This window comes from Geotrypetes seraphini, chromosome 4 (assembly GCF_902459505.1).
Source record: "Geotrypetes seraphini chromosome 4, aGeoSer1.1, whole genome shotgun sequence".
Lineage (NCBI taxonomy): Eukaryota > Metazoa > Chordata > Amphibia > Gymnophiona > Dermophiidae > Geotrypetes > Geotrypetes seraphini.
This window is the reverse complement of record NC_047087.1, coordinates 50,069,404-50,097,291: the sequence shown is the minus strand read 5'-3', so window position 1 is coordinate 50,097,291 and position 27,888 is coordinate 50,069,404. Positions and strand designations below refer to the sequence as shown.

The 27,888-nt window shown below is 41.4% G+C and overlaps 1 protein-coding gene and 1 long non-coding RNA gene across 6 annotated transcripts in view; one reads left to right on the top strand and one right to left on the bottom strand.

The window, feature by feature from the left end:
- Window positions 1–1,246, top strand: part of LOC117358924 — a 63,599-nt gene extending 62,353 nt beyond the window's left edge. The window contains exons 2-3 of the long non-coding RNA XR_004539120.1: window positions 836–979; window positions 1,198–1,246. This is a non-coding gene — a long non-coding RNA (uncharacterized LOC117358924). The remainder of the gene's footprint in view (window positions 1–835; window positions 980–1,197) is intronic.
- Window positions 1–27,888, bottom strand: part of PHKB (phosphorylase kinase regulatory subunit beta) — a 379,505-nt gene that overhangs the window by 43,679 nt on the left and 307,938 nt on the right. For 4 of the 5 annotated variants that reach the window (XM_033940811.1, XM_033940816.1, XM_033940815.1 and 1 more), the window contains 7 exons: window positions 27,278–27,360; window positions 27,077–27,167; window positions 13,879–13,940; window positions 13,622–13,784; window positions 12,575–12,656; window positions 8,259–8,316; window positions 1,689–1,779 (listed from right to left, as the gene is read on the bottom strand). In XM_033940811.1, the coding sequence (XP_033796702.1) occupies window positions 1,689–1,779; window positions 8,259–8,316; window positions 12,575–12,656; window positions 13,622–13,784; window positions 13,879–13,940; window positions 27,077–27,167; window positions 27,278–27,360 (630 nt within the window). Of the gene's footprint in view, window positions 1–1,688; window positions 1,780–4,640; window positions 4,732–8,258; window positions 8,317–12,574; window positions 12,657–13,621; window positions 13,785–13,878; window positions 13,941–27,076; window positions 27,168–27,277; window positions 27,361–27,888 lie in introns of all 5 variants that reach the window. The other variant, XM_033940814.1, reaches the window with a different exon arrangement.

Below are 27,888 nucleotides of genomic sequence, written 5' to 3'. Positions count from 1 at the left end.
ACTACATCCTTAGCAGAAGCACGCCTATATTTATGCATGCCCACTTATGCAAGGTCTATAGCAGGGGTCTCAAAGTCCCTCCTCGAGGGCCGCAATCCAGTCGGGTTTTCAGGATTTCCCCAATGAATATGCATGAGATCTATGTGCATGCACTGCTTTCAATGCATATTCATTGGGGAAATCCTGAAAACCCGACTGGATTGCGGCCCTCAAGGAGGGACTTTGAGATCCCTAGTCTATAGCATGCGTAAATGGGCATACTTAAATATGGCAGGTAGGCTCTGTATCGGTAGCATGGAATATTGCTACACCTTGGGTTTTGGCCAGGTACTAGTGACCTGGATTGGCCACCGTGAGAAAGGGCTACTTGGCTTGATAGACCATTGGCTAGTCTTATGTTCTTATTCTGTATGTTGAGCATGTAAATGTCGGCCCTACCCATGCTCTGTCCATGTATATATCTCCTTGCATTTATGTGCTAAGGCTATAAAATACTGTTGTAGATACAGCTAGCAATTAAGTGTACTGTATATACATTCACATGCCTGAGTGCTAGCATTCTATAAATATACACTTACAAATGGCACTTAACTTTAGACACACTGTTATAGAATTAAGGAGTGTCTGCCTAGGATAGAGTATCATTTTAATAGAATACTCATTTACTTCCCACTAAACCCAGACTATTCATCTTCCCGTGAAATAAAATAAGCCGTCCAGGGCTTCAAATTTTAAAGATCTATTCTGTACAACCCAATAGAAGACAAAAATATTGTCATAATCTGAGATACTCAAATCTACCTTACAATGATATCTGCTATTTCTTTTAAAATAGATTAAACCCTCCAAGGCATCACATTGTAAGCTGTACAAAGACAAACACTGGCATCCAGTCTCATGCAAGAACAGTACTAGCAGCTGTGCAAATGTTATGAGAAAAGAATACACCCACATCACAAGGAAAGTACAACAGAAGTAGGTTAGTAGAGAAAGCTAATGAGCATGAAAACAAGCAATGAAAAGCCATGTTTCACACAAAGTGACTTGTACAGATGATAAAGTCCCTTTATTAAAAGTAAATTAAAAATGTTTAGCTAATAAGTGTATTATAGCTTGCTGTTTTTTAAATGTATGACTACTGCTGCTATGACTATTGTATAAGTGCATTTAATTTTCTTTCTGTCCTGTGACACACAGCGTGATTCCTCCCAATTTGCTCTGTGATAGGAATTTGCTGCAAGAAGAAGAAAAAAAAAAAAAAAATCGACAACAAGGGGAAGAGTGCAGGGGAAAGGAGGATGATACTGCAGAAGGAAGAGCAAAAAGAAAATTCCAGTGAACAGGGTGTTGGAGAAAATGGAAAGGACAAATCCACATCTGCTTGATTACAGTCTTGCCGAATCTTGTGTGTACAAGTGGGATTACATAGCACCACACTTCAGATAACACCAGGGCAGCAGGGCTGTCAGATTTTGAACTGAACTGGCACTTGAGGATTTATTAAATGGAACAGCTAGTTACAAATGGTTCTTTTAATAAAAAAAGGTAATCTTAGATTGTGCAGTATTGCTAGTTTTACTTATATAAAATTAAATAAGAAACCAGACTCTCTTTTTGAAATTAAATGAAATACACACAAATAAAAACTCTTCTATTTTTTAATGTAGTTCTGAAAATTGCAGACTTACCTGTTTGCCCTGAACTAAAACATTAGTAATTGATGGAGCAAGGCTGTCCACTAGTTTACCTAAAAGACTGGCTGCACAGCGTACAACAGACCTGAGGGCAAAAAAACAAAACAGCAGTCCTACTGGGTATCAACATGCAAGTTTAATGAATTCAGATCATCTAAGTTCCTTTACAAGACTAGAAAAAAAAAAATCCCAACAACCAATGATTTCCAAATGCATAGTTATGTTCAAATTTCTACTTTTAAAATAATTGATCCGAGGAAATAATTCAGCACCTCTTCTTTGGCATTTTCTTACTGTGTAAATTAAATATGTCAACGTGATGTTATTTGAACTCATTAAACCAGTTATCTTCACTATTTTTCAAAAGTGTGCCATTTTCACACAAAGAGCCACAACAATATGAGAATCAGGACCATTAAAGGAAAAGTAACATTCTGGCTATCAGGGCAGCAGGATAGGGAATCCCTTTCTATTGATGTATCTGGCCTGGCTGCTAATGCACACTTGGAAAGACTGATGTAACTAAAATGAAATCTGTTTCTCAGATCTCTCTCCTCACTCTACCCTCTGTTTCCCACATACACTCTTCTCCTTGCACCTCCCCCCCCCCCCCCACTACCTTCACATACTCACTTCCCCAGTATACCCTTACCTAATTCAACTTGCACCTACTTATCCATAAGCCAGCTCCACCATCCTGCCATCTCCTGCAAGCCAGCTCTCTCCTCGGTCAGTAAATTCCCCCATCACTTTCTCTTAAGCCTTGCTGCCAGCACTGCCTGCTATGTCGCTTTGTTCCTTCACCATATGGCTCACAGTAAGTTTGCACCCACAATGCCCCAAACACCTGGGCTTTTCTCACAGTTTCATGAAAATGGGGCAGGATTTAAGGCAATTTTCAGCTTCGGTACCAGAGAAAGTGAAAGAGGATATGAAAGGAAGATTGTATGTTACGGGAAGAGAATCAGGGAGCCACACCTTAGAGCTGACGGCCTTAAAACGAAGAACACTACAGAGAAAGCAAAGTCAACTGGGCTCCTATCCAGTAGTTCTTGTTTCAGTATGGCTGGGAGAAAGCTGTACTGTGAATGGTTGACAAGTTTCATTTGTGTTTTAATCACCATGCCTCAATTTTCTCTTTAATTCAGAATATATCAGCATTAAAGCATAAAAGTTTTTGTTTTAACTAGATATTAAAAGCTACCACCAGTGCTTTAGCTATTCATTCTGCAGTGAATGTATCACAATGGTCTATTAGAATGGCCAGATAAAGTATGTGAATTTTTAACAAAGCTCTGTTGGCCAATGTATTTTCTGATGCCTAGTAAGTGAAAAGTCATTCCTTCCTCCACATTCTGAAGAAAATATGCTTTAGATTTTCTCTGTATTACCCCTTTTGCAAAGAGGTTTCTAATTCTTTCATACCTATATTAGGGTTTTTTTCATGTTTAAAAAGAAGGTCCTAAAGCATTAACCATTCTTTTCAAGTGCCTTCAGCAAGCTGTAAAAATGTTAATTGTCTGTCCAAGGAGTGAACACAGAACATGTAAATACCTATTTGATGACATTTTTTAATAAGTTCTTTTGCTTTAGGCGATATTTCATGTTTGAAAGCTGAACAGAGAAATACGACTTCAAGGATTGCTTTCTTTAATTTGCAGCAGCTTACTTTTCAAAGGAATCTAGGGCCTCGGTGCTCAAAAGGTTTCTGTGCCAGTAAGACTTGTCAAAGCAGTCTTACTGGCTCCGAAACTTTCCTCCTGATGTTTAAAAGGGTTCTCTGTGGCTGCTACCAATCCTTGTAGCAGCCACTCAAAACCCTAAGCAAATGCATTACAAGGAGCACATAAGTATTCTAATGAGCTTTACTTGTGATGCATGAATGGGAACACCCCCCCATTTCTGATTATATTTTTCTTGCAGTAGCTGTTGTGCATGTGCTATGCACTCACACAACACACTCACAAAAGCTGCACCCTCCCCACCCCCCCAAAATAAAACCCCACAGCTAAGCACGCAGCCCCCTGCTCTCCCTGCCGGCTTTAGCGCCACAATCAAGATGAGGATACAGGAGGGAGAGCAGTAGCTGCGACAGGAAAATAAAGGATGGAGCCAACAGGGATGGGGAGGAGCTGGGCCTAGCACTGTGCTATTTTAAGCAGGCGCCAGGCACGGTTCCGTCTCCTTTTACCGGGGCTGTTCCGCACTAATAGCATACATATAATTTGCATGCTATTGTGTTGAGCATCACCTGATTAAAAAAAAAAATTGCTCCCAACATGGTATTTACTACCGTTTGTCGAAGTTTCAAGCATCAGGGCCTAGGTAACTAGAGATATACTTAGTAAAATTCCAGAGGCTGAGAACTGCCCACCCCTCAACTCTAAATCAGGTCAAAATTTCACAAGGCACATACAGCAGAATTAGCTCCAAGGTGTGTGTGGAGGGGGGTATTCCTGAGGATTTTTCTCACCTAGACTTTCCAGATTATACTTGTACCTACAGTTAAGATAAGGGAACGTACATGTGGGCATTGCTGAATCTAATGTTCAAAGGGAAGACATTAGGATACTTTATTTTTGGAAACTAGTCTGAAAGTCTGTGGATACAAAAGTACCTGCAAACCTTCAAACAATGTGGCCTTTTAGAAACTACCTCCTTTCTTACCACCTGACAAAGTCGTTAGGCCTAGAGAGCAAAATGGTTTTAATCTAAATAAAATATTTTTAATGAAAGGACAAAGATATAGTTTAATGAAAGGACAAAGATATAGCATGAATACAGTTAGTACATTATACAGTAGCACAAATGGATGGATTGCTTTTTATGTGAAAGCATTTGTGGGATGCAAAGTGCAAAGCATTTATTTCTCAGAAATACATTAGCTACATACAAAAATACAAACACATTGCAAGCTTCACTGCTTCAAATCTCTGTGCATTTTACCTGCTTCCCATGTACCAGCATAGTGGTAATATGTGGGGCTATAGAGGAAGCAAATTTCTTTGTAAAAGCAGCAGTGTAGCGCACCACCATCCTAGGTAGTTCACACGACAAGCACAACAGAAAAATAAAGAGAAAAACTTGGTCACATCAACTCTCCTCCAAAAACAGACCTGTGACTATCCACGGGCAATGTTAAGGAGACTATTGATACAAACCCCCATAATTACCCAGCCAGCCAAAATTAATACTGCTGAGATTTGATTAATAACTTTGAGGGACATTTATTAACAGTGTACATTAATGTGGTTAACATGCATTATTTGTTGTAGGGCATTAATGGTGTTGGTGCACCATTAGTAAGTAACCCCTTTATGTTGGGGGATGCATTTTATGCTACACAATTCTGCTAAAGTAAAAATGGAATGATTTCTTGGCAGATACACAAATTACTTGCTTCTTTGTTATAATGACATTTCTCTTCAGCAGGACAATTACTTGATACACTGAAGTCTGTGTGCTTAGATATAAATCTGAAAAGTATTACTTAAGTTTAGCAAATGAGGACATTCAACAAAGAAAATTAATCAGAAAAACTGCCACAAGCGACAGGTATACTTGCCACATAAACATCCTCTTTAGAACATTATAACCTTTAGTGATGCTCATGTAATTCTTGAGCATTACTAAAATTTCATTTCATAGTGCATTACATAAAATTTCGTCATATTGTAACAAATAGTTTTCAATGCTTTTAATTACACCAATTTTACAAGTAGGTACGTATATATTAAATAAACCTGTTAACTCAGTTGGGCTCCATGTAGGCAAGCGTTTCTAAGAAACTCTATTGCAGGGCTGCCCAAGTCTGGTCCTCAAGATCTACTGGCAGACCAGGTTTTCAGGATATCCACAATGAATATGCATGAGAGAGATTTGCCTTCACTGCTTTCTTGGTTTCCAAATCTCTCTCTCATGCATATTCATTGTGGATATCCTGAAAACATGGCCTGCCAGTAGATCTCGAGGACCGGACTTGGGCAGCCCTGCTCTATTGTGTCTGGTAATAACTTTCTGTTGGTACATTTAGTACAGGCTTCAAGGACTGAATAGATACTGCAAGTGAATCCCTCTCAAACTTCAAGAAAGGGAATGAATGAAGCACATTGGCATGACAGAGTGAAAAAAAGCACATACCGTTTTAGAGCCATATTCGGCGAACGAATGGAATACTGCATATACTTGAATGTAAGTCGAGACCTCCCACCCCCCCCAAAAGGAGGAAAAACGGTTGACTCGAATATAAGTCGGGGGCTTAATATTCAAGTGCCATGCCCTACCAGGATCTGCACCCAGTGTCCACTCTGTCACACCCTCCCCTGCAAGGTTCTGCACTCAACCCCCCCCTGCCAAGTTCTGCACGCAGCTCCCTTCCCTCCCTGCCCTGCACTCAGTCCCATTCCCTACCAGACTGTGAACCAAGCACCCTTCCCTGTACCCTCTGCCCCATAAAAAGAGCCAACCTCATCACAATAGCTTGATTGTCCCATACTCCTCTCTGCCCTCTAACCCAGTCAGCAAACTAACCATTCCCCTTAACATAAACCACCTAGTGGTAGGTCGGGACAGGAGAGAGCCTTCCTGTCTCCTGCCCCGGCCGACACTAGCAATTACCGCCCTTCTTCCTTCCCTCCCTCGTGTACCTGTGTGTTCCCTGGTGGTCCAGCGTGTATCCTGTGCTGAAATCCTCAAGAAGATTGTCAAGGTAAGCAGTTAGCGGTGCACCCAGGCCGGCACGCAGCAGCGAGCTTTTCGTGCTGCCGGCCAGCCTTGCACCACTCCTTGATAGGCTGCTGCATATTCTTGCAGGATTTGCGGTTCTCACTGCAGCCTATCAAGGAGCGGTGCAGGGCCGGCCAGCAGCATGAAAAGCTTGCTGCTGCGTGCCGGCCTGGGTGCGCCGCTAGCTGCTTACCTTGACAATCTTCTTGAGGATTTCAGTGAGGGATACACGCTGGACCACCAGGGAACAAACACACAGGAACGCGAGGAAGGGTGGTAATTGCTAGGGGCAGTAGACGGAGGGATCCCTCCTGTCCCGGCCTAAGGCAGACCTGCAGGAAGTCCGGGAGGGTTTCGGGTGGTCACTGGGGGATGACCAGAATATAAACTGGGACCCCCATTTTTGGGCCAATTTTTGGCCCAAAAAAATCCTGGTTTATATTCGAGTATATACGGTACTTGGGTTTCTAGAACAATCAGTCTAGCAACTTTCTGATTCACTAGATTCACCAGAAATCTGCTTCAGAGAATTGTTCAACACAGTCTTTAAATGTTATTTCTTTTTCATGTTCTTCTTTGACTCCAACTACAGTAGCATCTAGATTGCCTTTGTTAATCTGACAGACCTCCAAAGACATCATCATGGCTTGCTTTTTTTTTTAACACTTTCTTGGTGTCTGATTCAGTGGAAGGGCGGTATCTATCTTTGTTTGGCTTTGTTTACTGCAGCACTTAGAAATGATTGGCTTTTCCTGCTTTCTTTGCACCACTTCAAATACACATTTTCTATGCAATGTTAATGTATTTCATGTTAGCTGACTTTTCAGTTATCCAAAAATGGGCTAGTCCCATTTACGTTACATAATCAAGACTCTACTGTACTAACCATAGCTCACATGATAATGGGGGAATAGACTGTAGAGGTAAGGGGTTTTAACACCTTTTTCTTAGGTGTACAATAAAACCCTATAATGGCCCATAATAATTTAAGCTCTTTTGATGCTTGGTTATAAATCCTTAACTTAAGAGAGAGCTAGATCAATCTTTATTTTAACTGTTCTATTTTCATATACTTATATCTTTACTGGTCTAAATAACTTTCCTTGGTGAAATATAGCTCTTGAAAACAAGAGACAAATATATTTACGGATTCCAATAAAAATAAGTCACCTGCAACTGTTTCGTTGACCCTCATTTATAAATATCAATATCAAATACCAATATCAAACGTGTAGTCTATAGGCTAAATTCAGCCCTCCTGTCCTTGGGATGTGGCCTCCCTGCAATTTTTTGTTATCAGAATAAAATTATCCAATTAGCTAGCATACATGATTTTAAAGAATTGCAGAGCCATTTGGTGGAGAAAAAGTAAAAATTTCAAAACAAGATGCAGATTTTGATGAATGTGAATCATAGCAAACTAAAGCCCCCCCCCCCCCCTTTTCACAAAACCGCAATGGTGGCTTTTAGCGCAGGCCGGTGCGCTAAATGCTCTGCGCTGATCCCGACACTCAGAGTTCCTATGACTGTTGGGAGCAGCGCAGAGCATGCAGCGTGCCAGCCTGCGCTAAAAACAGTTAACGCGGTTTTGTAAAAAGGGGGTGGGGAGGGTAAATATTTAATATAACCTATAGATGCATGGGTTTCTGATCATGTGGCCTGCACATATGAATTTCTGATTATGTGGTTCAAAATTGAAATAACATGGATGCCCCTGCACTACAATCTCAATAATTTATGAGAAACTCAAGCTGCCTTGCTGTAGAAGCTGGAATGTTTTCATTATTGGTATATCAAAACAATAAATTATTAAGGCCAGAAAAATGGATATACACATACCAGAGCTTTTTGCTGCCAGATCTTCTATAGATTCTTTCTATCTGATCATAAACAGTACCTAAGTAACAATATATAAAGGATAATGATTTATGAATGGATGCTTTTAATATTCAAAACTAAATTTACTAGTATCAAACCTGTTCCACAGAAATACACTTCACTTGTACTGGAGGTAGGGCCATTAGATGTGACACATTGAACATATACCAATTTACCATCTGAAACAGCTACACTGAATTATTGTTATTATTATTTATTTGGCTCACACATTTTTCAATTGTAGTTCAAGGTGTTACCTCCAGATAAAGTATACACCTGTCCCTGAAGGGCTTATAATCTAAGTTTATATCTGAGGCAATAGAGGGCTAAGTGACTGCTCAAAGTCACAAGAAGCTGCAATGGGATTTGAACTCAGCTTCTCTGGTTCTCATCCTATTGCTTTAACCATTTGGCTAGGACTGGATGACACCGATTTGAAGTTGTAATTCTGATTTGTTGTGAGTTAAGTGATTTGATACACAGGACACTCTGATGCTATTTTATTTTATATCTGCAGTAGAGATGGAATTGATTGCAGTAAAGAACATGGAGTGAGAATTATAAAGTTGTGGACCAGTAAACTCGATGAGGTTTTCCCTGAAGCAGGGCTGTTGCCTTGAAACATGAATGTGTCGGCAAATTAACATCTGTGATTACAGTTGTTGAAGATGAGTTTTTGAGGTTATTTTTTTTTTTTAAATGCCTATTTTGAAATTGAAACAGTTATTTAAAATCAACTATGAAAGGATTTTATTTATTTATGTTTATTTTTAGTATTTATATACCACTTATAGCCTAAGTGGTTTACATTCAGGTGCTCAAGCATTTTCCCTATCTGTCCCTAGCTAATAATAATAATAACTTTATTCTTCTATACCGCCATAATTGTGCAACTTCTAGGCGGTTCACATTGAAGACAGCTGGACAATCAGCGAGTTACAATATGCAGATAGTCAGTGAGATTATAGTATGTAGAATCTTAAAAATGCAGCGAATTACAATATACAGTTTGTTAAGAATTTCAGAGGGGACATATTAGGAATAATAGAATTGGAATTAGTGTTGGTGTAGATACTGTTTAGGTGATATATCTGTCAAATAAGGCAGTTTTTATGACTTTTCCACCTGGGACATTGGGAGATTAAGTGACTTGCCTAGGGTCACAAGGAGAAGTGTGGAATTTGAACATACGACCTCAGGTGCCGAGGCTATAGCTCTAACCACTGCGCCAAACACTTCCCTAGAAAAGAGGAATCATTTGTTTAATTCCTTATTGATGTGGAATTTTCTTCTATGATAGTCCACCTAAGTTATTATAGGAGCATTTAATGATAAAAGCATTATAATTTTCAATCATTCAACAATGCCAATTCTCTAAGCACACCCTTGGGCCTTAGAATAAAAGTGAGAAGAGCCTGATGTTGATTGGTCTCTATTTTGATTATACAATTAATCTTTCACCATTACATACATAAGCTGTGGAAAAGTGGCCTAATGGTTCACTCAATGGTTTGAGAACCATGAAGATGCAGCTCAAATCCCACTTCTTCCACTGATATTACTTATGAACTTAGATACCATATTTTTCACTCCATAAGACACACCTGACCATAAGATGCACCTAAGTTTAGAGGAGGAAAACCAAGAAAAAAAACATTCAGAACCAAATGGTGTACTAATATATTTAATAAAATATAACAGAATAATATTTCAACCAACAGCAGTATTAAGAACCATCATCACTGTCATTAACAAATGAGGAAAGACTTTAAGGTTCAAGTACTCTTCTAGTTTTCTGGAAACCCCAAGAACTCATCATCACTAGTGTCAGAATTTAAGAAGCTCAGTTGCTCACAATCACTGACATCACTTTCTTCGCTATCTTCATATATGATACTATCTTCAGTTCCATCTAAGGCACTGCTAATGCTACATTTTTTTGAATGACCGTGCAACGGTTTTGTCCTTTACTGAGTGCCATGATGTTTTAACCCATTCACAAACTTGAGTGATAGTGGGCCTCTTCATTCATCCAGTAGGTGTCTGATCATGATTACTAGTAGCCATCCATTTGTTCCACTCTTCTCGCATAAAGACTTCAAATGGTTTGTTGATGGAAATGCCGAGAGGTTGCAACTAGCTAGCAAGACCCCCAGAAATTACAGCTTGATGAGTCTTCACTTCTTTAAAGCGTTTTTTTGTAGTTTCGCTAATATGTGCTCTAAACTGGTCAAGCACTAATAAAGCAGGTTTTTTCAGAAGCCCTCCAGGACATTTGGGCCACACTTTTTCAACCCATACTCTCATTCCATTTTCATCCATCCATCCTTTCTCATGAACATGCATAACAACTCCTTGTGGAATCACTTCTTTTGGAAAGTTTTTCCTATTGAAAATTAACATCGGTGGCAATTTGGTGCCATCAGCACAGCAGGACAACACAACCGTGTAATGTGTTTTCTCATGTCCTGAGGTTTTCACAGTTATAGTTTTGGCATCTTTCAGATCAACAGTCTTATTAGATGACACATCAAAGGTTAGGGGGACTTCATCCATATTTCCAATCTGGTCAATTTCAAAATCATTTTTCTTCCTTACATCAATTACAAATTTATGAAAAGACAGAATCTTAGATTCATATTCTTTTGGCATTTTTTGTGCAATTCTAGTTCTGGTGTGCATAACAAGGCCACATCGCCTCATAAATCTGTAGCACCACGATGGTGATACAGTAAAATCCTGAATGCCTTTCTCTACAGCAATGCGTTTGGCTTCATATATTATCATTTGTAGAAACTGAGAAGCCATTATTCTGGTGACATGTGATCCATTCTTTCATGTCTACCTCTAACTGTGGCCACTTTGCAGCAGGCTCACGTGAAGTGTGCTTACTTTTATCTACTTTTTGCAGCTGATCCTCCTGTTTCCTCCACTCTCTTATCATTTTTTCAGTTGCAGGTGGCCCAAAATGTCTCTCCCCTGCTCTGTTTCCATGTTCCTTAGAATATTTTACTACTTCCAGTTTAAAAGGAATTTTATATGCTAGTCTTTTCTGCTTTGACATCCTTGTATGTAGAGGAGGAACCGGTAGTACCGTAATTTTCTGCAAGAAAATACAGTATGTCGCGGGCTGAATTTGTTATTAAGATACTTAGGGGTCCTTTTATTTAGGTATGCTAACCGATGTAGCGCGCGCTAAAGATTAGCGCATGCTAAATGCGCACCTTAATAAAAGGACCCCTTAGTCTTAGTAGAAGTAAAGGGTTACAACCGCTCCCCACATTCCTTGCCAGGCTCTGCACCCTGTCCCCTCCTCCCTGCCAGGCTCTGAACCAAGCCCCCTTTCCTGCTAAGCTCTGCAGCCAGCCCCCTTCCCTCCCTGCCCTACCAGGCTATGCTGCCAGCCCCTCTCCTAGCCAGGCTTTGTACCCTGTCCCACTGCTCTGCCCTGTACCCCTTTTGGTGGTCTAGTGGTAGGCCAGGACAGGAGGGATCCATCCCAGCCGACTAACAATTTTTTACCCCCGCGTACTTTTTAAAATCATCCCCCAGTACCTTTTTTAAATCATCCCCCCCGTACCTTATTAAATCATCCCCTGTACCTTTTTAAATCATCCCCCCGTACCTTTTTAAATCCCCCTTAAATCCCTCCCTCACTAGACAGCTGTCTCGTCCTATTTCGTGGCAAGAGGTGCACAGGTCAGGAACGAGCTTTCCACGCTCCTGCCTGGCCCTGCGTGGCTTTGTGAATGGCTGCCGTCAGTTCTCGTGAGTCCCAGCTGCTGTAATTTTAAATCTTCGGGAAGCCGGCAGTGGCATCGAAATGAGCCTGCGGCCATCAGCTTGCCCTGAAAGTATTAATTCTGCAGCTACTTCCTCTTCCTGCATAGGTGGGATACTGCAGAATGAAGACTTCTGGGGTCCGAAAGGATGTGAGCTAAATCTAAAAAACCTTCTCTTCCTCTTCGTCCCCACCAATTCAAATAAACTTACTTATCTTTAAAAGTAATTACTAATGTTTCAATTTAAATACATTACAGCAATAACAAATACCTTTCACTGCCTGCTATGATGACAACCTATCATTACAAAACCCATAATGAACCAAAGCATTTTTATGTATAGTTAATTATTCTAGTCTGGCATCTGATGTGCACTTGGCTTTCACTAAAACCAAATACTGTTTCAAAATATTTTTCTCTATTATTCATATGCACTAAAATAACAATGGTGTACTTTTCTTGAATAGAAACAATTAATGTAGAAGAAACACTCACCTTCTTTGGTGATAAAATGTGGTCCGTCTCTCTTAAGGAGAATACTTAAAAGAATTGCCTGACTGGCTAAACAATTGCAGTCCTAACAATGAAAAAAACATTTGGCATAAATAACTCATAACAGATTCCAGTGCACATTTATAAAAAAATTCTCAAGACTGGGGTCCAGGCTGGTGATTCAAGGCCAATATAGAAGATCTGGGTTCAATGTCCAGGTCTGATTTCTGCTCTCTGGGGGCTGAAGAGTCCTTTATTACCCTCAATTTAAACAATTCTTCCTCAACTTTGCATCCTGGACTATCACGCAGTTTGACCTATTAATATGCCTCTGCCTGTTGGTGTTATCTCTAACCCAGTGGTCTCCAACACATGGACCCAGGGTCGAATATAGCCCCCATAATCTATTTTTGCAGCCTCATATACAGCGACCCCTGTAAATCTCTGCTGGGTCATGAGCAATTGCAGTCACACAAATATTGCACATCAATGTGACCATGTAGTCACACACAAGTTTCAAGGGGCTTTTTCTCTGCTCACAGTAGTGGCAAAAACCTGCTGATGAAGCACCTCTGCTCCAGCTGTCCCAGAAACCTAAGTAAAGGGGAATTACAGGTTTAATGGTGAACATACACCTCCCCATTTTAACACTGGCTTGATATATTTGAAAATTAGAAAAGGTCTATGGTACTTTGAACCAAGCTGGGCTGACAGGCAGCAATAGAATATAGTGATTGTGTCGTGGGCATCCTCATCCCTTGCACTTACCTGCATGTTGTTGTACTGTTGGATGGTGTATGATTCTAGAATCAAATTTAGTATTTAAAATTGCATCTGTAAGCCTAAAATTTTTTGGTTGGCCTGAAAGCTCTCTCGTGTCCACTTTGCAGCCCCTTCATGGAAAAAGTTGGAGACCACTGCGCTAACCCTACCACATCACACCCAGTAAATGGCCTTTTGTAGCAGTAAAGCTCAGTACCATATTGGGAAGAGAAATACAATACAGTTTCCCAAGCTTCATCTAAAATATGTATTTTTGGTTCTCCTTACATTGAGTTTTTGGAGAATTTCATAGGTTGGCTTGTTTTTCCAGTCGTTGATGTTAATCTCTGCTTGTTGCTCCAGTTCAGAAACATTGGGTGTGCTTGTCTGTCTTTTGACTTTTGAATGTTTGGGAAGTTCAAGCTCTTCAAAACTTTTGAATTCAGGAAGTCTTTAAAAAAAAAAAAAAAAAGTGTGTTTTATATAGGTCACATTTTATTTTAATAAAAAGTGCACATCATTTAATTTCCCAAATGACCCCTTACTCTTCTGTTTCATTGATCCTAAGGAAATCAAGTTGCTCAACCACTGCTCCAGAAATTAATGTCTGAAACATAAAAAAAGAAAAAAGATGCACTGAAAGTAAAAAGGGCACAAAAGAAATGAACAGCAAGATCAATACACTACAAAGAAATAAGGAGATCAGTGTAGAAAATAAAAAATTTAACATGGAAGCTTCATAAGTTAAATGGAGATGCATATTTATCCCCTTCCTCCTCCCCATAACCAGAAACTCTTAGAAAGAATATGTTTGTATTCTGCAATAATTTGGAAATGTCCAAAATGTGATATCAAGGAAAAATGTGGGCAAAACCGAGACCATATTCCTCCTTGCCCCCAATGTATTTTCTGCAGCATGAGATCTCCAGATTTATTTGGCTCAGGAATTTTGAAGATGTGACACCTTAATCACAGCACAGTTACTCAGATGTAGCAGGTGTTCTCTGAGGAAAGCAGGCATTTATTTTCCCATCTGGATAATGTCATCCATGGATCCCGGCACGGATAGTCAAAAGTGTTGTGTCACTTTAAATCTTTAAGACTGCCTGCAATGTGCACATGCTGGTGCCTTCCCACCTGATGTCGTCGTGCGGGACCTGCAGTTTGGTAAGATAGCTAAGAAGCCAACTAGGGGAAGTGGGAGGGTTGTAAGAATATATGCCTGCTGCCCTCGGAGAACACCTAGTACAGATGAGTAACTTTGCTTTCTCTGAGGATTAGCAGCCATTATATTCTCACATCTGGGACTCCCAAGATATTGAATTATACCTCTAAGAAGAGGGTTAGTGGTAACAAGAGATTATGTTGCAGACTGGGTAACAGGAACCACAAGGAATTGGCCTGACAGCTCCAGACCTCAGTCTGCTTCTCTTCCACTAAGGCAGAGCTGACCTCGAAATTGGAAAGCTCCGAGCACTGAAACCAGCAAAAATTTACTGAAAAACATTGAGTAAAATAAAGAAAAAGGGAAAGCAGAACAGAAACACTCCTTTAGATTTGCGTGCAGAAGAAAAAAAACTGTAGGTGGCAGTAGAACTCTCAGTGAAGTAAGAGAGTTACAGGAAAAAATCCATAGTGGATTCCTTCTGCAGAGTTTGCGGCAATAGGAAAATCACCCTCTTGTCCAGAATGGCACACCAATTACACTGGAACTACCATGAGCCATGGTAGTTGGAGGAAAGTTGGCATTTAAGAAGAGAATAAATTTTACAGAACTGCTTACACAACTGACTGTCCCATCTGGAATGACTCTCCAAACAGTAATGGGAAGTGAAGGTATGGATTGAGGACCAAGAGGCTGCCTTACAGGTGTCCTCGGTAGGTTTGGAATGAAGATGGGCTACTGAAGTCGCCATAGCTCAAACTTGAGCAGTGAAATGGCCTTCAAGCATCAGCCCAACTTGAACATATGCAAAGGAGATACAGTCCGTCAGCCATGTGGAATGAAGATGGGCTACTGAAGTCACCATAGCTCAAAATTTATGAGCAGGGACATGGCCTTCAAGCATCAGCCCAACCCAAGCATATGGAAAAGAGATACAGTCCACCAGTCATGTGGAGATGGTGCTCTTCTTAATGACAGGAGTTCCAAATCTGTTAAGCTCGAACGACATAGAGAATGGTAGTTCTATGAGGCTTGGTGTGATTCAAGACATAAGCCAGTGCACATTTACAGTCCAATGAATGAAGAGCTGCCTCACCAGGGTGAGAATTAGATTTCAGAAAGAATATAGGTAGAACTGTGGACTGGTTGAAATGAAATTCAGAGATGAATTTTAGAAGGAACTTCAGATGTGTGTAAAGAACCAACCTGTCATGGTATAATGGGCTACTGGGCTTGTTGGACCATTGGTCTGACCCAGTAAGGCTATTCTTATGTTCTTAAGGTTTGAGTTAGTTAGAGATGTGACTTCTGCTAGTTGACTGCATATCCCAGTAGCTCCAAGAGATGAACTGTGGAATCAATGGCATGCTGAGCTTCCTCTAATGATAAGGCCTTGATTAGTCAGTCATCTATATAAGGAAATACATGAAACCCACAAGACTGTAGGATTGCAGCCACTACTACCAAGCATTTTGTGAAAACTCTCAGTACTGATGCTAGGCCAAAGGGTAGGAGGACCCTGTACTGGAAATGGGTTGAACCCACTCGAAAGCAAAGATATTTCCTGTGGGCAGATAAGATGGGAATGTAAGTGTATGCTTCTTTGAGGTCTAGAGAGCAGAGCCAAACATTCTCCAATTGTAAGAGAGTGTTCCCAGAGTCAATCATTCTCCCATTGTAAGAGAGTGTTCCCAGAGAGACCATGCAAAAAGTTCTCCTTCATTAAGTATTTGTTGAAAGCAAGGAGGTCTAGAATTGGGCAGAGAGCTCTGGTCTTTTTCGGTACCAGGAAATACTTAAGAGTAGAACCTTTGGCTCCTTTTCTACAGAGGAATTTGCTCTACTGCACTGAACTGGAGAACGGCTGAGAGCTCTTGGTGAAGGAGGGTCTTCTGGAGGGAGCTGAAAAGAGACTCTTGGAGGGTGGGATGGAGGCTTTCATAGTAGTCGTAGGGCATAACCCTGGGACACCACCTGGAGAACCCATTGGTCTGATGTTGAATGTCTAGCGATGGTAGAAGTGGTGAAGACTCTCTCCTATGGGAAGATCATGAAAGAGATGTTGTCAGTGGTCTCTAGAAGGGAGTCAAAAGGACTGTTGCTACTTGGATTGTGGTTGAGACTAAGGCTTTTGTTGTCTCTGCTGTCTAGGCCACCTTTGAGCCGATGGATGTTTGGAAGAAGAATAAGAGCGTCTAGAGGTACAGGAATATCATCAAGATGATTGCACATTAGACAAGGCTGTTATGCAATCATTGTGTTTCTTGATTTTTTTCTGTAGCCTCCTCAATGCAATCACCTATACATGGGATATTAGAAAGAGGATCTTGGATGTTAGTATCTAAATCTGAGATCTGGAGCCAAGCTTGCCTGTGCATTGCCATGGGCACTGTTGAAGTCTGGGAGGTGACATCAAATGTGGATCTGACCATATACTTTAATTTCTTTATTTATAACATTTTTCTTATGACATTAAGAACATAAGAACATAAGCAGTGCCTCCGCCGGGTCAGACCATAGGTCCATCCTGCCCAGCAGTCCGCTCTCGCGGCGGCCCAAACAGGTCACGACCTGTATACAAACTTGAAACAGATCAATAATTCCATAGAACAGAAATAGAAAGGTAAAACATAAGTAATTCAACCATTATTTAGTCCACAATTTTAAACAAAATCAACAGGAAAAAATAAGATCTGTGGAAATTTAAAACTAACGAAAGAACGGCAATACTCTGCATATCCTACAACCGGTTTATGTCAGGTTACACTTCGTAAGCTACAGATACACTTTGTTCTTTTAATTCTATAAATTCTAACAGTTGCTTGGGTTCATAAAACAGGTAATTCTTATTTTGATATGTAACACAACATTTTACAGGAAACTTTAATAGAAATATACCTCCCAAGGTGAGGATTCTTGGCTGCAATGCCAAGAATTCCTTCCTCCGCCTTATATATTTCTGAGATAAATCTGGAAATACACAAACATTAGAACCCAAGAACTGACCATTTATATGATGGAAATACATTCGTAGTATACTATATATTCCCTATCACTTTCCAAAGCAAGTGTTAACAGCAAGGTTTTTCTCTCTGTAATAACCTCCAAAGAGTTCTCTAGGAAATTAGTTAAGTTGTAATCTGTCCCAATTTCTCCTTGATTCCCATTAGGAGTTGACACCACCACAGGTTTCTTTAACTGACGATAGTTAGCTCTCATAATAGGAGGAAAATTTTCTGATGGAATAGCCAAAATTTCCTTAAAGTATTTCCTTGCCATCTCCACAGATGCAATCAAGGGACACTTAGGGAAATTCAGGAATCTCAAATTATTTATCCTCAATTGATTCTCAAAGCTTTCCATTTTCTTGAAATAAAAGTTCTTTCTATAACCAACTCAATTTCTAAAGCTTTCATTTCTATCAATTTTTCTTCCTGTTTTTCCAATTTCTCAGTCGCTTTTTTTAGAGCCAAACCCTGCTGCTCTACTTTGGAGTAGATAGCCTCATAATCTGTGTTTAAAGTAGAAAAGGAAAGCTTAAGATTTGCATCCATAATTGAAATGGCCTGCCATAAGGCTTCCATGTCTATCTTATCAGGTCTCTCCAAAATCCCAAAATTGATGTTAGACCTGCTAGTAGGACCTCTCACCTCTGCCCTGGTGTGGGGTAATTTATGTATTTCTCCTGCCACTCCGTCCTCTGGTGAGGCTGGTATAGTTGGCCCTCCAACGCTGAGGTCCAAAACCTCCTGTCTAGGCTTCGGCTTCTCAGATGCTCCCTCCACCGACTTCCTTCCTGGTTGGGGTGGAGCTGATCTTTGCTCCGGGCTTAGCACCGCCTGTTCCTGTAAGCCGAATTCACCCGAAGAACTCGGGCTCTCTCCCGAAATAGTTGTAGCAGTCGTCTGAATCAACCGTTGTGGGTTCACCGCCATCACTGGAGGGTTGGTGCGAGGTTCTCCCTTCCTCTTCCCCATATTCAATTATGGAGATCGTTATTAAACAATGCCGGTAAGGACGATTTAGCGGAGCCTCCCTCTCAGGCGTCCACTCTCGTCACCATCTTGATTTCGTGTCGGGCTGGATCTGACCATATACTTTCTGATCTCCAACAAGTTCTTGGTCAGATGTTGGAAAGGTTTAATCTGATCTGATAGAAGATATTGCTCAAAGTTTGGCAACTGTTTAATTAAAGACTTTAAATAAAAGGTCATATAAAAATTATAATTGAGTATTCTGTTAGTTAGGTTATTGAGGTTAGTCAGGTTATTGAGGCCAGCAGCGTGCCTGATTTTAAGGCCAAATGGGATAGACACATGGGATCTATTCATAGAGAAAGGTAGGGGAGGGTCTTTGGGGTGGGCAGACTAGATGGGCCGTGGCCCTTATCTGCCGTCTATTTCTATGTTTCTATGTTAGCATCATTGCTTGGAATACCTGCCTGTCAAACTTGCCTAAGGTTCTGCTCTCTCTGCCTAGTGGATTAATTGCACATGTACGAGAGCTGTTTGCTTGTTTCAGGGCTGATTCAACCACTAGAGATTAGTGTTGTTGCAGCCTGTCAAATCCAGGACAAGTCTGGATCTCTATAACAAATCCATTTTACATGGAGCCAGTGGGACAGATAGTGGAGTTTCCCAGTTTTTAAAGAGGACTTCTTTCATGAGTTTGTGTAATGGCACTTTGATGCAATCCTTAGGCCACTTTTCATAGTCTAAGGCTTTCATGACCTGTGCCCAAGGCTCCTCTTCAGACTCCATGCTAATAGGGAGTGCTTGTCCCATCCATCTAATAATGTTAGTAAGAGACAGACTTTTAAATGGAGACCTGCATCAAGGAGGAGGAGGTGAAAGATCAAACAGTATCCCATACGACTTATCACCAAAAATCTATGGGAAATCATCCAAAGATGTGGTGACAAATCCAAGTCAGAGTTCTTGATGTCAGCTCTTCTGGAAGTGGAGCATCAAGGGGAGTGTTGATAGTGTGACCTGCTCATAAGAACATAAGAATTGCCATACTGGGACAGACCAAAGGTTCATCAATCCCAGTATCCTGTCTCCAACAATGGCCAACCCAGATTCCTAGTACCTAGCTAAATCCCAAGTAGTAAAACAGATTTTATTCTGTTAGATCCCAAGTAGTAAAACAGATTTTATACTGCTTATCCTAGGAATAAACAGTGGATTTCCCCAAGCCATCTCAATAATGGTTTATGGACTTCCCTTTTAGGAATGCATCCAAACCTTTTTTAAACCCTGCTAAGCTAACTGATTTCACCACATTCTCCAGCAATGAATTCCAGAGTTTAATTACACGTTGTGTGAAGAAATATTTTCTCCAGTTTATTTTTTTTTTTTGTTCAAATATTTTATTGATTTTAATATACAATGTACAATAAGTACAGAAAGAGAAATGTTAACGAGGCAAGATACAGACATGTTGAACATATAAATGAAATTCATACAATAATATCCCCGTGATACAACAATTTCTCCAGTTTGTTTTAAATTCTGAGCTCATTGAGGAGGACGGGATATAAATCTAAATAAATAATAAATAACTCTACTACTTAGTAGCTTCATCGCATGCTCCCTAGTCCTAGTATTTTTGGAATAGTAAACAAGCTATTCATATCTACTCCACTCAGTATTTTATAGACCTCTTATCATATCACCCCTGAGCCATCTCTTTTCCAAGCTGAAGAGCCCTAGCCTCTTTAGCCTTTCCTCACAGGAAAGTTGCCCCATCCTTTTTATCATTTGCGTTGCCCTTCTCTGTACCTTTTCTAATGCCACTATATCTTTTTTGACATACGATGACCAGAATTTCTCCCTAGTTGACACCGTGTTCTTTGAGTGTCTTTTTGATGTGGAAGCTTGAGTTCAATGCCTTGAAGGACTGTGTGACTGACGTCTGGACTGGGTTGAGGCTGGGAGTGATGATTCAGGAGGTTGTACAGGATGCAACTGCAGTAACTCAGCCAGTTTTTGCTGCAGCAGCACTCGAAGCTGCTCTGCATCTAAGGTGCTGGTACCGATATTGACAAGGATACAATAGGCGTTTGTTGAGTTGAGTGTTGAGGCATTAGGAACCTTGATGGTGAAGCATGCCTCTGAGGAGTCACCAACTGTAAAGATGGTTATTCATCATTGGTGCATTGACATTTGGAGTACACTGATGGAGTAGATGATACCAATGTATATCTGCCAGGGCAGATGTGTGTTTGCTTCTTATCTCGCTTACAAGGCTCTCCCAAAGCTGGTAGCAACAAAAACGAGGAAGTGGAGTGAATTGTTGATGCTGGAGTTGAATGTGGATGAGTGTTGGAGTCAAGAGTCACCACCCATGCTTGATGTCCCTGAAGATATACTGAAAAGTTTTTGAAACTGCCATTTTCTAGCTTTAAGCGAACACTTTTGCATATGGGAGCAGTGTACATGAAATATATTGTTGATCAGAACCTAAGCACTGCATATACCAGTTGTATGGGTCTGACCTGAAATGTTCCTAATTCATCAAGTGCACCATTTGAAAGTGCTAGGTGCCTTGGGACATCGAGGGGAAAACTGCCAACGTGAAGTCAAAGGGCTCAATGGCCCAGAGAGATCAAGTAGATGTCAAACCAAAAGAGTTGATGCTCCAGGTGAGGGAATGGGCTGAAAAGTGCCTGAAGGTCCAAAAACCCAGTTTTGAAAAAAAAATAATTTTAACTAAAAATGAGGGCATATAACAGAAGAAAATATTATGACAAACTGAAGATAAAACCAAAGGGAAGGCAAAAAAAGGCTAAAGTCTGATGCACTTTAAGAGAACTGAAAAACACAGCTTCTGAGCTCCGTAGAAAACTAAGAATTGCTGAAGTTGAGCAGTCTTAAGTTGGGTGAGAAGGTGCCAGTATGCACGTGGTATGAGCGGTCCTAAAAATTTAAAGTGACTGTCCGTGCCGGGTTCTATGGTCGACGTCACCCAGATATGAGAATATCATGCCTTCTCATCCTTGGAGAGCATGAATTACTGCAATGAGCAGAAAACAGAAGGATATTGTCAGCAACAAGAACTTACTAATTACTTGTCATTAATTTTTCATATGAAACCTTTATTACTTTTATTAATATTGGCACAATAAGATATCCAGTAATTTGCAAAGTCTGGATTTTTATAATTTTTATTTTTGACATGAAAGGAAGCTAATGTGACACACTGCTGTAGTCACAATGGAATGTTTCATGTGATCACCCATCAGGTTGCTTTATAATTGAACTGTTCAATGGTATATATTCTAAGTGGGAGAAGGCTTCAGACAATAGAACATTTATTTTTATGGTATTCTCATAATGAACTCTTCTAATTCAGAAATAAAACTTTGCATATCCCTGTTATTTGTATAGCCTTGTAGCATAAGAAGAGAATGACACGGGGACAAATTTGTCCCCACAGGAACTCAATTTCCCCATCCCATACCCGTGAGTTTTGTCACTGTCCCCATCCCTGCCCCATTCCTGTAAGCGCTGCCTTAACTGCACAAGCCTTGAACATTTATGATTTTAAAGTGTTCGAGGTTTGTGCAGTTGAGGACAGAGCTTGCAGGAATGGGGCATGGACAAGAAAAGAACTCACAGGGACGGAATGGGAAAATGCGTTCCCGTGGGGACAGGGAAAAAATTTGTCCTCGTGTCATTCTCTAAGCATAAGCCTACCTAAGCTGTTAATAAAAGGAAAATGGAGAAATGGGAGAAGCATGGAATAATTATTCCAGGCTTAAGGAATTACAACTGTAATAACAAGACATTATATTAAAAATTCCTATAACCATTGCAGAGCTGAATGACATTTAAACACAGGAGGATGACATTGAAAGACTGGGAATCAAAATGAGATGACGTTTAATGTGAGCAAGTGCAAAGAGAAACCCATACTATAGCTATGTGATGCAGAGTTCTAAGTTAGGAAAAGGATCTAGGTGTCATCTTTGAGGATATGTTGAAACCCTCAGCTCAATGTGTGGCAGCGGCTAAGAAAGCAAACAGAATGTTAGGAATTATCGGAAAAGGAATGGAAAACAAAGATGTAAATGTTTATAATGCCCTTGTATGGCTCTATAGTATGGCCGCACCTCAAATAATGTGTGCAATTATGGTTGCCGCATGTCAAAAAAGATATATCAGAATTAGAAAAGGTACAGAGAAGGGCGACAAAAATGATAAAAGGGATGGGATGACTTCGCTATGAGGAAAGGCTAAAGTGTGTGGGGTTTTTTTAATTTTGTGGTTGCCATTATGCATTATTATAATATTGTGTGTATATGAAAAATGGATGGAAGAAATTGCATTACAATTAGTACTATTATTATAGGGATGCGGTCAGGGGCGGAGCCTGGGCAGGTCTGGGGCAGAGCTTGGGCGGGGGTACTCGGTTGATATTTATTAGACTTAGAGGGTACTTGGCTTGAAGAAGTTGAGAAACACTGGTTTAGCAGACTGTTGTGAAGCTGGAATCTCAGTCTTTGTTCTGACCAAAGAATTCCAATTCTTCCATGTTGCGTCAACTTTTATGTGGCTGCCTCATTGGAATCGCCAAAAAGTTCTTCTAAACATAGAATATTGGTTAATCTTGGAGATTGACGTCCATATCTGAGACTCTCAACCTAGCTAGGTGCCACTGACATAGCAGATGCTCCAGATGACATCTCAAATCATCATAGGCTGACCTCACTAAATATTTTCTAGTCTGTGAAAGAGTGCGAATAGTGTCCTGATATTCCTGAAGATGCTGTGAAGGAATTTACTTTTCAAAGGTAGGCAATTTCCTTACCAGTTGATTTAGATCAGGGGTGTCCAACCTTTTGTCTTCCCTGGGCCGCATTGGTCGAAAAAAATGTTTCTGGGGCCGCGCAAACGCTGCAGCAAGACAGAGGAGGGTGCCAGCAAGACGGTAAACACCCGGGGGCAACAGAGGGAAACACTGCATTGCCCTCGACCGGGGCCACACAAAATACTTCATGGGGCCGCATGCAGCCTTTGGCCCTTGGACACCCCTGATTTAGATAATAGGACATGTAGAAATTGTAATTAAGGACCCTGCTTGCCAGCATAGAATTTTGGTATAGGCGACGTGCAAACTTGTCCATAGTCTTGGGTGTGATTGTATGTGATGATCTTAAGGTGGACAAACAGGTTGAAAAGGTGACGGTGAAAGCTAGAAGGATGCTAGGTTGCATAAGGAGAGGTATGACCAGTAGGAAAAAGGAGGTATTGATACCTCTGTATAAGACTCTGGTGAGACTTCATTTAGAATATTGTGTACAATTCTGGGGGCCGCACCTTCAAAAAGATATAAAAAGGATGGAGTCGGTCCAGAGGAAGGCTACTAAAATGGCATGTGGTCTTCATGATAAGGCATACTGGGACAGACTTAAAGATCTCAATCTGTATACTTTGGAGGAAAGGTGGGAGAGGGGAGATATGATAGAGATGTTTAAATACCTACATATACATAAATATACATCTAATATAATAAAACGCTAGGCCGCGCATGCGCACTCCCATCGCGTGCATCCGTTTTCCGTGCGGCTGTCGGCCCGTGCTGTTTTTTGCTCTGCCCTGCTCCTTGCCTGAAGTCCTCTCTCCTCCCCGAGGCGGATGTCGGACGCGGCGGCTGTCAGCTCTGCTGTTCTTCCCTCTGCCCTGCTCCTTGCCTTACTATGCTGCTCCTTGCTGTTTTTCAGTCTGGCTGCTCCCTGCCGTATTGTATTTTTTAGTTGAAAGACGCGGCGGTGTCTCCTCTCACGATCCCCGCCTGCGTCGGACTTCCGACGCGGGTGGGGATCATGAGAGGAGCCACCGCCGCGTCTTTCAAATAAAAAAATACAATATGGCAAGGCGGGCAGGGAGCAGACCAGAGCAAAGCTCCAACTTGAAATGCCAGTTGGCCGGCTCCCTTACCTAAGTTATTTTTTCACTTTAAAGGTGCTGCTGCGGCTCCTGTCACCAGGGAGTCAGCCAGATCACCACAGCAGCCACTCCCCCCCTCTCTCTTGGCCTACTGGGAACAGGCGAGTGAAGCCCGGTACTTCCGGGTAGCTAAGGGGAGCAGCGTGGCGCGTGCTCAGGGTCTGGGTGGAGAAGCCGGTGCTAGAGCCGCTCGCTCACATTAGCGCTGGCTAACGCAAACCGAGTAAGGGAGGTCAAGCGGGGAATCAGTTTGGGCGGAGGATCGCTCAGAGTTGGGACTGGCGTTCACCTTCAGATGAAACATGTAACAGACCAGCGGCACCCCCGATTTCCCGAACCCCCCCCTTCCCCCAAGCAACAACAAAAACTCCTCCCGATGCCTGCGGCTGTGACCCCCCCACCCCAAGTAAACTCCCCTGGTTTAAGATCGGATGCCCGGAAAAGGGAGGAGGGGGAGATCACTCCCAACCGTCCGAGGATCTTTTGTAATGGAGTTATGGCTGGTGGTCAGCAGCAGCTGCCACCGCAAAAGCTGACAATGGGGATGTGTAAGAGAAGGGGGCAGAAAAGGGGATATGTGTGAGAAGGAGGCTGCAAAGGGACATACTGTATAAAGGGGGCTGGGCCTGGAGACTGAAAGGGAAAAGATGTGAGAAGGGGGCTGGGGGGGCTAAAAAGGGGTTTGGAGCTGGGGCTGTAAAAAGGGGACATGTGAGGGAAAGAGGCTTTAAAGGGGGGCTCTTGGGTAAAGAGACCTGATGTAGGAGGCTGTTAAAAGAAGACAGTTCGGAGAAGAGCGCTGGAGCTTGGGACTGCAAAAGGTGAGTTGTGAGAGAAGGGGCTGAAAAGGAATACAGGTGTGATAAGGAGACTGGGCCTAGACACAGGGGAGGTAAAAGGAAGGACCTCTCATATACTGACAGACTGAAAAAGCTAGGGCTTTTCTCCCTGGAAAAGCGGAGACTTAGAGGAGACATGATAGAAACCTTCAAGATCATGAAGGGCATAGAAAAAATAGACAGGGACAGATTTTTCAAATTAAGGGGATCAATAAGTACAAGGGGGCACTCAGAGAAATTGAAAGGGGAGAGGTTTAGAACAAACGCCAGGAAGTTCTTTTTCACACAGAGGGTGATGGATACATGGAACGCGCTACCAGAGGATGTGATAAACAGGAGCACGCTACAGGGGTTCAAAGAAGCTTTGGATAGGTACTTGGAAGACAAAGGGATTGAGGGGTACAGATAAGAGTAAAGGTAGATTATAGGGATGGGATTAGAGGTAAGTTACAAAATTGATCAGGGACCACTGTTCAGGCACTAGGCCTGATGGGCCGCCGTGGGAGCGGACCGCTGAGCAAGATGGACCTCTGGTCTGACTCAACGGGGGCAACTTTTTATGTTCTTATAATGGATGGGGAGCAGGCAAGGGGTGGTTGTGGATAGCCAAGGAAAAATCCCCCCCAAAAAACACAGAAAGCGGCTAAGGAGAGAGAAAAGAAATAAAGACAGACACACACACACATATATTCTAGCACCCGTTAATGTAACTGGCTATAAGACTAGTATATATATATAAATGTACATGAGTCGAGTCTCTTTCATTTGAAAAGAAACTCTGCAATGAGAGGGCATAGGATGAAGTTAAGAGGTGATAGCCTCCGGAGTAATCTGAGGAAATACTTTTTTACAGAAAGGGGGGTAGATGCGTGGAACAGTCTCCTGGAAGAGGTGGTGGAAACAGAGACTGTGTTTGAATTCAAGAGGGCCTGGGATAGGCACATGGGATCTCTCAGAGAGAGAAAGAGATAATGGTTACTGCAGATGGGCAGACTAGATGGGCCATTTGGCCTTTATCTGTGTCATGTTTCTATGTAAAAAAAAAAAAAAAAAAAGAACCGAGGTACCGTGAGCCTACATCAGGCGGGAAGGCACAAGTGCATTCGCAGTGCGGGCAGTCGCAAAATTTCTTAAAACTTAAAGTGACAGTACACTTCCACATATGAGAATATGCTGCCTGTTTGTCCTAAGATAAGTGTGCTATCTTCATAGGCAGAGTCCCAGGCAGTTCCACCCAGACATCTATAGAGAAGCTACTTGGTCTACTCTCCATACCTTTTCAAAGTTCTATAGAGTGGACGTGGTGGCTCAAGAGGACGTTGCTTTTGGGTCCTTCGTCTTATGGGCAAGCTCATTTGCCCCTCCCTAGACGTCTGACACTGCTTTGATACATCACCTAATGTTCGGACTTCTATGTATATGTAACAGGAGTCCTTAGAGCCCCGCACTATGCATTCTACAATTCACCTGCTTTTTGTTATTTCCAGGGAAGTTCCCTGAACCCCTCCTTCTTGTTTCTCCTGTTACAGTAAAGCTCAATTGCTTTGGTACAAACTGAAGAGGTAGCTATATTCCACTGGTGATTTATATCTTTCTGCAAGTGGTTCGCGAACATAGATTGTATGAACTCTTGTATATATTAACAGAAAAAAATTATCCAGGTAAGAACCTAATATATCAGTACTACTTAAATAACCTCTTCCACCCCAGACAATCATACGTATGTTAGTAACACCAAAGTACAAGAGCAGTTGAAAACTGAGTGGCACTGTGTTTAGTAACATACCTGTAACCTGTCAACGTGAACCTTTACATCTCCAACATTTCCTTTTTTAAATGATGCCAACATGTCCAATATAGGATTAAATCTGCTTCCTCTGTGTATTAAAATAAAAATAAATCAAACAGAAGGCTTTGCTGGGGATGCAAAGATGTACTCCGAGGATCTATTAATGAATTGGAATGACCTCTATGCATCTTTTCATACCTGATGTTGTCTTCTCGAATAAGTACAAGGAACAGAGGACGACCACGCATTTTCCAATACTGTTTAATAAGCTGCAGTGCATTCTATGTAAACACAAAGCATGATATTTAATACAAAAGGACAGAATAAGCAAGCCACAGGATTACTGAAAAAAAGGCAGTGAAAATGCTAAGCACCTTTAGTAAAGAAATGAAAAATGTCAGGTGATATTTTCTGGTATATCCCATTTCTTAGCCTATACTCTATGGCAGTGTTCTTCAACCTTTTTACACCTATGGACCGGCGGGGGGGAAAAAAATTATTTTGTGGACCGGCAAACTACTAGGACTGAAATTTAAAAACCCCGTTTCCGCCCCGTCTCCGCGAGCTCGGTCCTCGCAAACCATCTGATCCCATCCGCACAAGCCTCAGTTATGATTTTATACTGAATGTATTTTATTAAAGTATAAAAAGAAACAATATTCTGTACAATTGTCATTTTATAAATACAAATAATACAGAGCAAGGATCAACAAAACCCCTGTCTCCCCACCCCTTCACATATATCCCCTCTACTATCAAGAAAACTGAATAAGCCAAATTATTACAGAATGCTACACAGAAATATCATG